The 12949-nt window shown below is 42.1% G+C and overlaps 1 protein-coding gene across 1 annotated transcript in view; it reads left to right on the top strand.

Annotated features, from left to right (window-relative positions):
* The window catches only part of cyfip1 (cytoplasmic FMR1 interacting protein 1), a 188361-nt gene that overhangs the window by 51023 nt on the left and 124389 nt on the right, over positions 1 to 12949 (top strand). Inside the window, exons 8-11 of the mRNA XM_078222422.1 lie at positions 2188 to 2316; positions 4791 to 4895; positions 9498 to 9589; positions 11142 to 11259. Of these exons, the coding sequence (XP_078078548.1) occupies positions 2188 to 2316; positions 4791 to 4895; positions 9498 to 9589; positions 11142 to 11259 (444 nt within the window). The remainder of the gene's footprint in view (positions 1 to 2187; positions 2317 to 4790; positions 4896 to 9497; positions 9590 to 11141; positions 11260 to 12949) is intronic.

Raw genomic sequence — 12949 nt, 5'->3', positions numbered from 1 at the left:
GATTAGCTTAGTGGTAGTGGTGCATAGATGCACCACCACTGAGACCATCTATCTTCATTTCTGTAATATCATGCAACCTTTTTCCTGTCTCAACTGATCTGCTGCTGAAGCCCTCGTTCATGTTTTTGTTACCTCTAGACTTGACTATTCCAATGAACTCCTGACTCTTCTGCCCATGTTTATCTTGTGCCAAGTCACTTTCACCTGTACATCTTGTGCTCACTGATTTACATTGGCTCCTGGTCCAGCAGAATCTTAACTTTAAAATTTGCACCTTTGAGAGGTCCTATATATGCTAATCCCTGTTTGCTTCAGTCCATGCAAAGACTTCATTTTAAGATATTTCTGCCTATGCAACTAACTCTGCTAACTTGACTACATGTAGAAACAGAAGGCTAAAGGTTAGCTAGAAATTGACTGCATTCCTGAAGGGTACACAACGCAGGCAAATAACAGTACAACCGCAGCTGCAAGGATTGTTGTTCTAAGTCGGAGACAGTCTGTGGAAAACATTTCCAATAACGAGATAACAGTTGAAATACAGTTTGGATTTTAGTGTGTGTTTTTTCAGTTTGTTTTCGAGATCCGATCCATGTGTTCAAGTTCAGTACAGGGGCTGGCAGTAAAAGCCAGTCTCCAAATTCGCTTTTCTTTTCACTTCTGTATGTTCTTTTAAGTTCTGTTCAATAAAGAAAACCATTTTAAAACTCGCATCAGTGCTGTCCCTTCATCTATTCAAACAAACAAATGGACCTAACAACCTTCTTTGGTTGAATTCCTCCATGGTCTTGTCTCTCTCTGTCTCTCTAGTCTTCAGCCCCACAACGAGATATCTACACTCTTTGTTCTGGCCTCTTCTGCACCCCTTCTGAATCCCCAGTTAAAATTGCTCTATGGTTGGTGGCCTTATCTTTAGCTGCCTTGGTCCAAAGTTCTGTAATTCCCTCCCTACACCTTGCCATGCCTCAACTTGCTTTCTTTAAGACACTCCTTAAAACCTGCCTTTGATTAAGCTTTTGGCTGTCGGGCCTAATATCCCCTTATGTGGCTGTGTGTCATATTTTATTTTGTAATGCTGCTGTGACATATCTTGGGATTTTGTTCATTTAAAGGCACGATATCTACAATAAGTTGTTTGTGAGCTGATGAATGAGCCAAGCGTGGAGTGAGAAATCAAGTTCTACACAGAGTCAAAGGGAAGTAAATTTATAGAAAAAGGAGAATTGAGAGCAGGAACTGCAAAGAGTAACACTTATGTTAGTAGTGCAGCATTTCACATGGTAAATGTGCTTGGAACAGAGTAGCCATTCTCTGACAATTATGGCAACCATTCTGCAGCAGCATGCAAACAGAATTGAGAAAAAGGATCAGTTTTTCTGTTGTTTGTGGTTTTTGCTGAGGGAAAAACATTTGCCAGAACACACTTCCATTTTGAAGTTATGCCATTTGATCTGTTACATTCACCTGAAAGCATAAATGTACCTTTGAGTTAAAATTATCCGAAGGGCATTGCATCAGCTCTCGCTCAGTATCTCCACTGAATTGTCAGTCAGACTCTAGTTAATGTAATCACCTTCAATTGTGGGAGCTCAACCCACAATCTTTTGTTCCAGCTCAATTCTAATTATGCCATATTGTCACAAAAAGATAAAAATGAACAGGCAATAAAAATAAAGTAGATTAACAGAGCACCAGGTGGAAATGAGTTCTGCATATTGGAGTTGAAGGGGTATGTGTGTATATTGTTCAGCTTTATCTTGGTAGAAATTAAATCCTTTTATTCTCAAACATAGAAATCTTAAATTGCATCTCTCTCTCTCAGTTGGCTTCTGCATATTGTTGTGTGATGCCAACCAGGAAGATCTCCTATTCCACCGTAGCTGTTCTTAGCCAAAGTATCTGAGGGTGCTAAAATGGCTCCACTACTGTCAGATCTCTCCTCCTCCTGTCTCTCCTCCTCCTCCTCCCTCTCCCCCTCTCTCTCTCTCTGTCTCCCCCCCCCCCCACCCCCCCCCCCCATGGTGGAGTAATTTTACTTCATGCCACAGCTCACACCAAAAGAATATGCATTTACATTGGGTGCTAAAGAGCTGCAGTTGCATCATAGAAAAAGTCACCTCCTACCTGAACAGCAAACTGTTTTGTGTAATAAATATATTTCTTACAAATGAACTGTTCTCTTTACAGTCGCTGCAGCAGCAACTTGAAGTCATTCCAGGCTATGAAGAGCTTCTTGCTGACATTGTAAATATTTGCGTTGATTATTATGAGAACAGAATGTACCTTACTCCTGGTGAGAAACACATGCTGCTCAAGGTATATATTTTTGCTTTCTAAGATAATTTATAGTTTGTATTCCTGAAATGTATCCTACTGGAATTAAATCTGTGCAACATTTGTTCAGTTCTAGAGACTTGCGCTGTAACTGAGTAGATTTATGATTATTTGTTTTACTTAAATAGTTTTGCTTAATGCTGCTTGTGTAGAGCTATAGCAGTACGTTAGGGTAACTTGAAAATGGTGCTTAGTAGTGCTCTCTATTGTAGGAAGAAAGTGTAAACTTACAGACAGGAAACATAATACACCCATGTAATGCAAATGCTTTTATTTTCCTTAGGGAGTTGTATTGGGAAGTAACACAATAGACATCCGTCAAGTTGAAGATGCTAATAGTTTTGTTAGTGTGTGCAGGATTTACGTTACTGGGGCTTTTCTGTGACCCTATGAAGGAGGTCTGACCCCTGACTTTGAACCTGCATACAAATGTAATTGCCATGAGTCAATTGTTTAGTGATGTTGCATGTGGGGAGTTGAAGCCAAGTGCAGGATTCGGGAGAAGCAAGGTTAGAGACTGGAGCTTGGGTGGATGTTGTGTGGGAAAAAAAGAGGAGAAATGAAGGGAGGGGTTTATTTGGACAAAGAAAATTCAGGTATAGATTTGTGCCAGGCACTGATTTGCTCCTGGGATTAGTGGAATGGTGTGTTGCCAGCCCTTAGTTACTGGCTGAGCAAGTGAGGGTGGGACTGGCTCCCAGGTCACAATTTCAAACTCTGAGGGGTGAGAGACTTGATTTATTTTTTCTTTGTTTGTTTGGGGAGGAGTGGGATTTGTGCTCTAAGGTGTTTAATATCTGATAAAGTGTGGTAATTAGTTTTCGCAGATGGGGATTTTCTGAGCAAAGAATGGGGTGTTGCCGTTTTTTCTTGTATGAGATTCTGCCTGGTGGTAGGCAATGATGGTGCAGCAAGACTTGTGCAAGGTGTCGCTCCATGCCATACTTCAATTGGGACTTTCCAGTCTGTTTTGGGGTTGGGGATGGGTTGGTGTGACTGTATCAAACAAATGTTTGGGTTCCATTTGGGCACTATTTTTAACTTTGTTGAAGTTAGATTTTTCAATGATTCCTGCAGTCTCGGGCCCTGACTAAGATTGGAAGGGGAAAGAAATGCTTCTCCAGAATTGAATTTTCTGCTCGGTTGTTGTACATGCTTGGAGGATTAATGTGTGTGCAAAAACGTGGTTGACCCTTAACCGCTCTCTGAAATGGCTTAGCAAGACACTCAGTTGTAGGAAAAAATGTAATCAACCCCAAGGACATGTAGGGATTCAAGAGGGCAGATGACCACCACATTTTCGATGACAGAAAATGCTGTCCACATACCGTGAATTAATAAAAAGAAATAGCAAACGTTTGTCTTAAGTTAGGGTGGTGGAAGCTGTGGGAGTAATTTTTTTCCACATACTGAAATGCTGGTTCAAGTGAGTGAAGGAATTGCTGTGTTCAATTGGAAATAATAGATTGACAGTTTCGATGCGTGTGAACTCTTTGGAAATTGTATTTTTGGAGTTAAAACCTAGGGTTCTTGTGCAGGGAGGTTAAAACTCCAGCTCTTTTACTGTTAGACTTGCATAAAAGAAGAAATTACATAATTTTTATTATAATGCATATTCTCTACATTGGTATTGGATGGCAAATTTCACTGCCAGTGCAGCATACAAGTGGAGGACTTCGCACTGAACAGTGTTTAAGTAGTACAAATGGGAATAGCAAGTACTGCATTTGAATGTTAACACTTTAAAAATGGATTTTCACAGTGATAATGCCATACCTGCATTTTCAGTGCATTCTGGCATGGATTAAGTGTTACTGTTTAATTGGCTGATAATGCCTGGAGAGAGCAATTTGTACGCTTGACATTTCATGTCTTCCCTGCAACACAAGAGCCATACAACTGAATTAGAGCATGCTGCTAGAAATCTGCCTACATTTTATGGTATAAGGCACATGAAGTGGCTGGCCCACATTTTCATGTCCGTGCCAAATTAGCGCTATAACTTGAATGGAGAGAAACATTTCAGGTTCGTTTTGATGAAAGATCATTGACCAGAAATGTTAACTCTGTTTCTTTCTGACCTGTTGTGTTTTTCCAGCAATTTTCTTTCCCATTTAAGATTTCCAATATCTGCAGTATTTTGTTTTTGTCTTCACCATAATTGAATGTTGATTAATTTGGGCATTTTCCAAATTATTTTTAATGTTCTGTATGTGGGTATACATTCACTCCTACTTTGCTAAGACTGGTTGGGGAGTAGAGTTCTGCTTTTGCTTGGAAGTATATGTTAAACGCCTTGACGGAGCTCAGTACAAAGACTGTATAACACAAAACCAGTGTTACACTTCGCCTACAAATATAATACGCTAGAAACTGTTTTACTGGTTTTTGAATATACCTTTTCAAGATGTTGTATTTTACGTGGAAGGTTAAAATAAAATGGGAACTTCTTGTAGGTGATGGGCTTTGGACTATACCTCATGGATGGAACAGTAAGCAACATATACAAGCTGGATACCAAGAAGAGAATAAACTTGAACAAGATTGACAAATTTTTTAAGGTAAGTAGGCACACGTTATTGCCTCTTGAACTAATGTGGGCAGCAAGAGTTCTTGTTGCCTTAGTCGGATCACTGTTACATGTATGTGTTTTTATTCGTGTACCATCAATTTTTTGTATCCATCTGTATTGCACTTCATTATTCAGAAGTAGTCTTCATTTTTTCCTCCTGCCTTGCATGTTTTAGATTAAACTTTGAGAACCCTTAAAAGCTAGTTGTTGTTCAGCAAGTCAAAATATTTTACATTAAACACTAAGAGGAAAATGTTGACGTGCATTTGTGTCAGTTGCATGCTGTTCACTTAATCTTGTTCAAAATGGGTTCCACAGTGCGGTGGAATAAAGGAAGCTGTTGGTGAGATGATTTTATATCTATGATGTGTTGAAGGGAGACATAAAACACAGCAGTTGGATCATGCAGTAAAAATACTAGTGCGTAGAGTCAGCCTTTTTTAAAAAAAAATTGAGAAATGTATGACACACTACCCCTCCACATTATTATACTGGAAAACATGGCCATTGTTTTGAAAGATGGCATTAAACCATAAGTGGTATAAAGTCAATATGTTTTGAATGAAAAGACTTAGTTCTGTATTTATCTCAATTCTTCCCAGTTGGTTAACCACTGTTTTCTCTATTGGTTTGACTTTCAGTCTTAATAGGTAGTACAATATGCAGTCAGAGACAACTGCAATAAAGGCAGATGTCTCATAAAATTGACATGTGGTTGCTTGGGCAAAACAAGGCTTTTGAAATTGTACTTTGGTTACCTATGGGAAATTGATTTATAAAAGGCTGCTTTCAGTTGCCAGTCATGTGGTATGTGATGCTTTGCTGATTATTTTCTGCCTGCTTTTTGCACTGGTACAAAATGCACCGAAGTGGTATTTTTATGTTTCTGGTGTGAAAGCCTAAATGCAAAGGACCAAATTTTGTTTTTCACGTACGCTGGTTGAATGGCTGATTGATCACAATGCTTGTATGATCTTTTCAAAAGGCTCTAACCATTTTGATGGGTTTTATTCAATGTAGTGAGCTGAACTGTTTGCAAGTTGAGCACTGACGGGGAACCTGTTCTTTGAAAGGATGGTTAATTGCTTGACAACACCTTAAAATAAAGGTTGGATATTTGGTGGGAGATGAGAAGGCTGTGTAATGGAGTGAATAAGTTAAGGTGCTGAATAAAGAACAAAGAAAATTACAGCACAGGAACAGGCCCTTCGACTCTCCAAGCCTACACCGACCATGCTGCCTGACTGAACTAAAATCCCCTACCCTTCCGGGGACCATATCCCTCCATTCCCATCCTATTCATGGATTTGTCAAGACGCCCCTTAAAAGTCAATATCGGATCTGCTTTCACTACCTCCCTTGGCAGTGAGTTCCAGGCACCCGCCACCCTCTGTTTAAAAACAAAATTTGCCTCGTACATCTCCTTTAAACCTTGCATAAGGATCTTGGAGGATAGCTGAGAGAATTCTGAGGGCTTGAAACTGCCCAGTCAATAAATAAATTCTCCTGGACCTGCTTAAAGTGGTTTGATTCAGTCCAAAAATATATTTGCAGATAACTACAAAGTCAATTATTGCTTGAACCGTCAAAACAACAAAAATGCATTTCCTGTAGTAGTTCTGAACATAAAACTGGTTCATAATATAGTTATTTTTTTACTTGCTGCATTGTTAGCACAGAACTTCTAATTTAACTGCGTCTCTGCTGACTTTATTGGAGTCATGATGTGGAGATGCCGGTGTTGCCGATAGCCAAGTTCCGCACACATGAGGACGGCCTAAACCGGGATGTTGGATTTATGTCACATTATCAGTAACCCCCCACAGCTTGCCCCTGGTCTTGCAGAATCTCACTAGCTGGTCTGTCTGGAGACAATACACATCTCTTTAACCTGTGTTGAATGCTCCCTCCACCCACATTGTCTGTACCTTTAAGACCTGGCTGGCTGTAGAGATTTGCATTCTAATTAGTATTCTGTAACTTGATTTCTGTCTGTGCACTGTTTGAGAGCAGATATCCACTCCATCTGACGAAGGAGCAGTGCTCCGAAAGCTTATGGTATTTGCTACCAAATAAATCTGTTGGACTTTAACCTGGTGTTGTGAGACTTACTGACTTTATTGGAACCAAGGGTAATAAAGAAAAAGCTGCATCTTCTGTATAACACTATTAGAAGGGAATGGTAGCATAGTGCTTATGTTACTAGTTTTTATTCTTTTACAGAATGTGGGCATTGCTGGCTAAAAGCCAGCATTCATTGCTCAATCCTTAATTGCCCTTGAGAAGATGTTGGTGAGTCATCTTCTTGAACTGCTGCAGTCCATGTGGTCCACAGTGCTGTTAGGGAGAGAGTTCCAAGATCTTGATCCAGCAAAGGTGATGGAATGGCAACATATTTCCAAGTTTGTCTGGTGTGTGGCTTGGAGAGGAACTTGAAGGCAGTGGTGCTCCTATACATCTGATGTCTTTGTCCTTCCAGGTGGTAGGCGTTGTGGGGTGCTATTGAAGGAGCCCTGGTCAGTTGCTGCAGTGCATTTTGAAGATGGTACACACTGCTGCCACTCAATATGTGATTAATGGGTTGCTAACTTAATTCTGGAGAGTGTTGAGTTTCTTGCAAGTTGTTGGAGCTGCACTCATCCAGGCAAGTGGGGAGTATTCCATTACATATTTTCACTGTGCCTTGTACATGGGGAGTCAAGAGGCGAGTCAGTTGCTACAGAATTTCCAGCTCTGAGCTGCTTTTGGAGGCACTAGTTGGTCCAGTTCAATTTCTGGTCAATGGTAATCCCTGGTATGTTGGTAGTGGGGGATTCAGCAATGGTGATGTAATTGAATGTAAAGGGGAGATGGTTAGATTCTCTCTTGTTGGAGATGGTCATTGCCTGGCACTTGTGGGCGTGTTCCTCGCCACTTGAGCCAAAATGTTGTCCAGGTTTTGTTGCAAGTGAGCACAGACTGCTTCAGTATCTGAGGAGTCGTGAATAGTGCTGAAGACTGGGATCATCAATGAGCATCCCCACATCCAACCTTATGATGGAGGGAAAGCCATTGACGAAGCAGCGAAGGATGATGTCAGTGGCCATGAGTGAATCAAACTAATTGTGAAGAGTTATTTAATAACACTGCCGCTGACACCTTCCATCATTTTGCTGATAAGGGTCGACTGATGGAGTGGTAATTGGCCTGTTTTGTCCTGCTTTTTGTGGACTGGATGTACCTGGGTAATTTTCCACATTGCCGGGTAGATGTCAATACTGCGACAACTTGACTAGAGCATGGCTATGTTTAGAGCAGGTCTTCAGTATTACTGCTGGGATGTTGTCAAACAGCCATTCGCTGTTTCTGATATCACAATGAGTGAGTTGGATTGGCTGAAGATTAGTGTCTGTGATGCTGATGGTCATCCACCTTACACTTCTTGCTGAGGTGGTTGCAAATGCTTTGGCCTTGTCTTTTGCACTGAGGTGCTGAGCTACCCCATAATTGAGGAAGGGGATATTTGTGGAGCCTCCTCCTCCTATTAGTTGTTTAATTGTCCACTATCATTCTCAACAGATTTGACAGAACTGCAGAGCTTAGATCTGATTAGTTGGTTGTCGAGTAACTATTGCATGCTGATTCTGCTAGTCGGCTTTTAAATAGATCTGTGTTGTAGCTTCATATTGGCATTTCATTATCAGATGTCTGGTGCTGCTTCTGGCCTACCCTCCTTCAGTCTTCATTGAACCAGGGTTGATCCCCTGACTTGATGATGATGATGGATTGGGGCAGATGCTGGCCATGAGGTTCCAGATTGTATCTGGACACAGTTCTGTTGCTGATGGATGCCAAGTTTTGAATTGGTCTGTTTGAAATTTATTCCGTTTATCATAGTGGTAGTGCCACATGACACGATGGAGGGTATCTTAAATATGACGACATGATTTTATCTTCACAAGGACTATGTGCATCTGTAACAGGCAGATTGGTGAGCACAAGGTCAAATTGGGTTTTCACTCTTGTTGGTTCCCTCACCAGCTGCCACAGATCCAGACTAGCACCTACGTCCTTTCGGACTCACCCAGCTTGGTCAGTAATGATGCTACTGAGCCTCTCTTACTGATGGACACTGAAGTCCCTCACCCAGAGTACACTCTGCCTTTGCCATTATTGCTGCCTCTTCCAGTTGGTGTTCAACATGATGGAGTACTGATTCGTCAATCGAGAGGGGACAGCAGATGTCAGGCTGTCAGCTGACTAGTCTGAGGGAAGCTCTCTCGATTTTGGCACCAGCCCCAGTTGTTAATAAGGAGGACTTTGCAGGGTGGGCAAGGCCAGTTGTGCTTTTGTGAAGACTTGCAAATAAGCAATGATTGATTGGCCTTGGCACTGGAGGGCCTACCCAGAATTCCTTTATAAAGCTAGTGATCTAGAGCAAGTAAAACTTGCAAACTGCCCAAAAGCAGCTTTGTGACATTTGAGAGTGACCAAAGTCGTAAAAACAACTTTGACTTCATCCTGAAATGAAATGCTTGAGTTGCAATGTGTGCATTATCTGAGTGTATCCAGAAAGGCTTCCTTCAAACATTTTATTTTGAATATGTTGCAGCAATTGCAGGTGGTGCCATTATTTGGTGACATGCAGATCGAGTTGGCCAGATACATCAAGACAAGTGCTCATTATGAGGAAAACAAATCAAGGTAGGTATCCAGAGCCATTTAACTGGTGAAGATATAAACATACCAATGCCTACTCAATGCAAACTGTTGTAGAAGTAAATGCAAGCAGCAGTTTCTGTTGCAAAGGAAAGGATAGTGGCGTTTCACAGCTTGGGTTTATTTATAACTTGTCCCCATACAGTGTGTTATATTTAGCTACCAAAGTTAGGAAGTTTGGTCAAGTGATTTAGCCCATTTCTTTGGCACCTGTTTAGGCAGTCCAAATCCAGTTGCTAATGGATTTGGGGGGTTGGGGGTGTTGCTTTGCTTAAGCACGTGGACACTGAGATTCTGGCTGAAATGTATTGTAATAGAGTAGAATGACTTCATTTTGAATCTGGGTGTGATAGACTTGCCTAGGAGTTCTTGATGTTAACACGCAGTTGTAGTACATTCCCCAATGCTAAATTCCAATTCAACGAGGTAAAGAAAACTTGACGATCTCAGCAACCTTAATTTTCCACATGATGGCGGCAGTCAGATGTCCAGCAGAATACATTACGTTACGTGCAGAAGGATGACTATTTTTTGTGGAAGGAAGGTGTCCTGGATTGCGTAGTTGAGATGTCAAAATTCATGGCTATCCCTCATTTTGGCCTGTCAGCCTTTTAAGAAAGGGGCAGTATTTAAGCAAAAATTTCCCTCAATAAATGGGTAACTTTGTACATAGCTTATGGAAGCAATGGGCTTGATGGATTGGCCCATTATCTTCTGTAACTGATAAATTATTTTTCACTGTTGAATTCTTGTTTGAACATGGGTATTAAATCAAATAATTTCAGTTATTTTGAATTTCAAATTGAAGCACACACATATTGTGTAACAAATAAATCTCCATAACGTAAAAAATCTTGCATTAATACTGCAGAATATGTAAAATAATTTTGTGTGTAGTGTTTTCTTAAAGCACCGCACTGCACTTTCGGGGAGTACTTAATGAGAAGAAAATCTTGCCAATACCCAATTAATTTTGTAGCAACTTATTTTCACTAATCGCTTGCTCTAATTCAGGGTCGCGGGGAGTCAGAGCCTATCCTGACAGATACTGGGCATTAGGCAGGATACACCCAGGACAGGATGTCGGTCCATGACAGGGTGCGCACACTCTGAGACAAACTGAGGGGCAAATTACTGTGACCAGTCCACTTAACCTGCATGTCTTTGGACTGTGGGAGGAAACCGGAGCACCCGGGGGAAACCTACGTAGAATGGGGAGAACATGCAAACTTCACACAGATCAGACACCCAAGATCAGAATTGAACCTGGGTCCCTGGAGCTGAGGCAGCAGTGTGAACCACTGCACCACCATGCCACCCGCAAATCTTTTTGTAACCTAAAAGTTAAAAATTAGGGAGGTTGAACATATTTGAGAAGTAAATTAAAGAGCTGCTTTCAAATATGTTACATTGGAAGCCGGACCATTCATTCAAGATTCTAATAACTGTTAATCTTGGACTTAATTAACATTTTTGCTCAATTAAGCAATTTTATGTCTTTTGTTTTCCCTTAATTGTGCCTGTGTTCTTGCTTAAGGTGGGCCTCCACATCTTCCAGCAGTAGTCCCCAGTACAACATTGTTGAACAGATGATTCAGATCCGAGAAGACCACATGCGCTTCATCTCTGAGCTGGCTCGCTATAGCAACAGTGAGGTAGGTGAAATTTAATTCCCAAGTTCAGGAATGCTTTATTTTGATGTAAGCATGTTTTTCCTGAAGAAACGAGAGGAGTGCTGCGGGTAAGCGCTTTTATTTTTTTAACTTACTTTTTCGCGGGTTTTTAAAAAAATATCTAAACCCGGAAGTGGTCGCGCAGGGAGGTCTGGGAGAGAGGGATTTTTTAAAAGTTACTCACCTCAGTGAATCGGCCTCATTGCTTCTTGGAAGTACAGCAGAGAGGGAGAGATTCGCGAGAGGAGTGCTGCGGGTAAGCGCTTTTATTTTTTTAACTTACTTTTTCGCGGGTTTTTAAAAAAAATATCTAAACCCGGAAGTGGTCGCGCAGGGAGGTCTGGGAGAGAGAGATTTTCTTTTCCCCAATAAATTGGAACAGAGAGGAATCCCGATACTCTACACTTGTAGAGTATCCCACCCTCCCTCCTCCTCTAACCTAAAAAAAAGACCCAGTGAGAGCAGGGCTTTGGAGAAAACAGGAGGAGGAAAGGTAAGTTTAAAATTTTCATTCACTTTTTTTTTCCCTGTGTGTTTAAAAAGGCAATTATGAGTGTGAGGCCAGTATGTTGTTCCCAATGTAGGATGTGGGAGGTCCTGGAGGCTCCTAGCCTCCCGGACAACCATATCTGTGCTGGGTGTGTTGAGCTGCGGTTCCTAAGGGACCATGTTAGGGAACTGGAATTGCAGCTCGAGGACCTTCGCCGGGTTAGGGATAGTGAGGAGGTCATTGACAGGAGCTATCGGCAGGTGGTCACACTGGGACCACGGGAGGAGGGTAACTGGGTAACAGTGAGGAAGGAGAAAGCTCGGTTGATGGTGAGCACCCCGGTGGATGTGCCCCTTAATAAAAAGTACTCCTGTCTGAGTACTACTGGGGAGGACAGCCCACCTGGGGGAAGCAGCGGTGGCAGTGTCTCTGGAGCTGAGCCTGGCCCAGTAGTGCAAAAGGGTAAGGAAAGGAGGGTAGTGCTAATTGGGAACTCTACGGTGAGGGGGTCAGATAGGCGTTTTTGCGGACACAGACGGGACTGTCGGATGGTGGTTTGCCTCCCTGGTGCAGGGGTCCGGGATGTCTCTGGTCGAGTCCCAGAAATCCTGAAGGGGGAGGGAGAGGAGCCGAAGGTCGTGATGCATATAGGTACTGCTGACATAGGTAGGAAGAGGGAAGGGGTCATGAAAAGAGAATATAGGGAGTTAGGTAGACAGCTGAGAAAGAGGAATGCAAAGGTAGTAATCTCGGGATTGCTGCCTGTGCCGCGGGAGAGTGAGAACAGGAATCGGTGGAGAATGAATGCGTGGCTGAGGGACTGGAGCAAGGGACAAGGATTTGGGTACTTGGATCATTGGGACCTCTTTAGGGGCAGGTGTGACCTGTTTAAAAAAGACGGGTGGCACTTGAATCCCAGGGGGACCAATATCCTGGCGGGAAGGTTGGCTAAGGCTACTGGAGAGACTTTAAACTAGAAAGGTTGGGGGGAGGGAATCGAAATGAGGGGACTGAGAGCGAGGAGGTTAGCTCGCAAATAGATAAGGAATGTAGACAGGGTAAGAGGGAGGTTAGACGAGTGATGGAGAAGGGAAGTGCTCAGGCTGAAGGTCTGAGATGTGTCTATTTTAATGCCAGGAGTGTAGTGAATAAAGTGGATGAGCTTAGAGCGTGGATTGCTGC

Source organism: Mustelus asterias, chromosome 10, assembly GCF_964213995.1.
Source record: "Mustelus asterias chromosome 10, sMusAst1.hap1.1, whole genome shotgun sequence".
In the NCBI taxonomy this organism is placed as follows: Eukaryota; Metazoa; Chordata; class Chondrichthyes; order Carcharhiniformes; family Triakidae; genus Mustelus; species Mustelus asterias.
The sequence above is the reverse complement of the archived record's forward strand: the minus strand, read 5'-3'. Positions and strand labels throughout refer to the sequence as shown.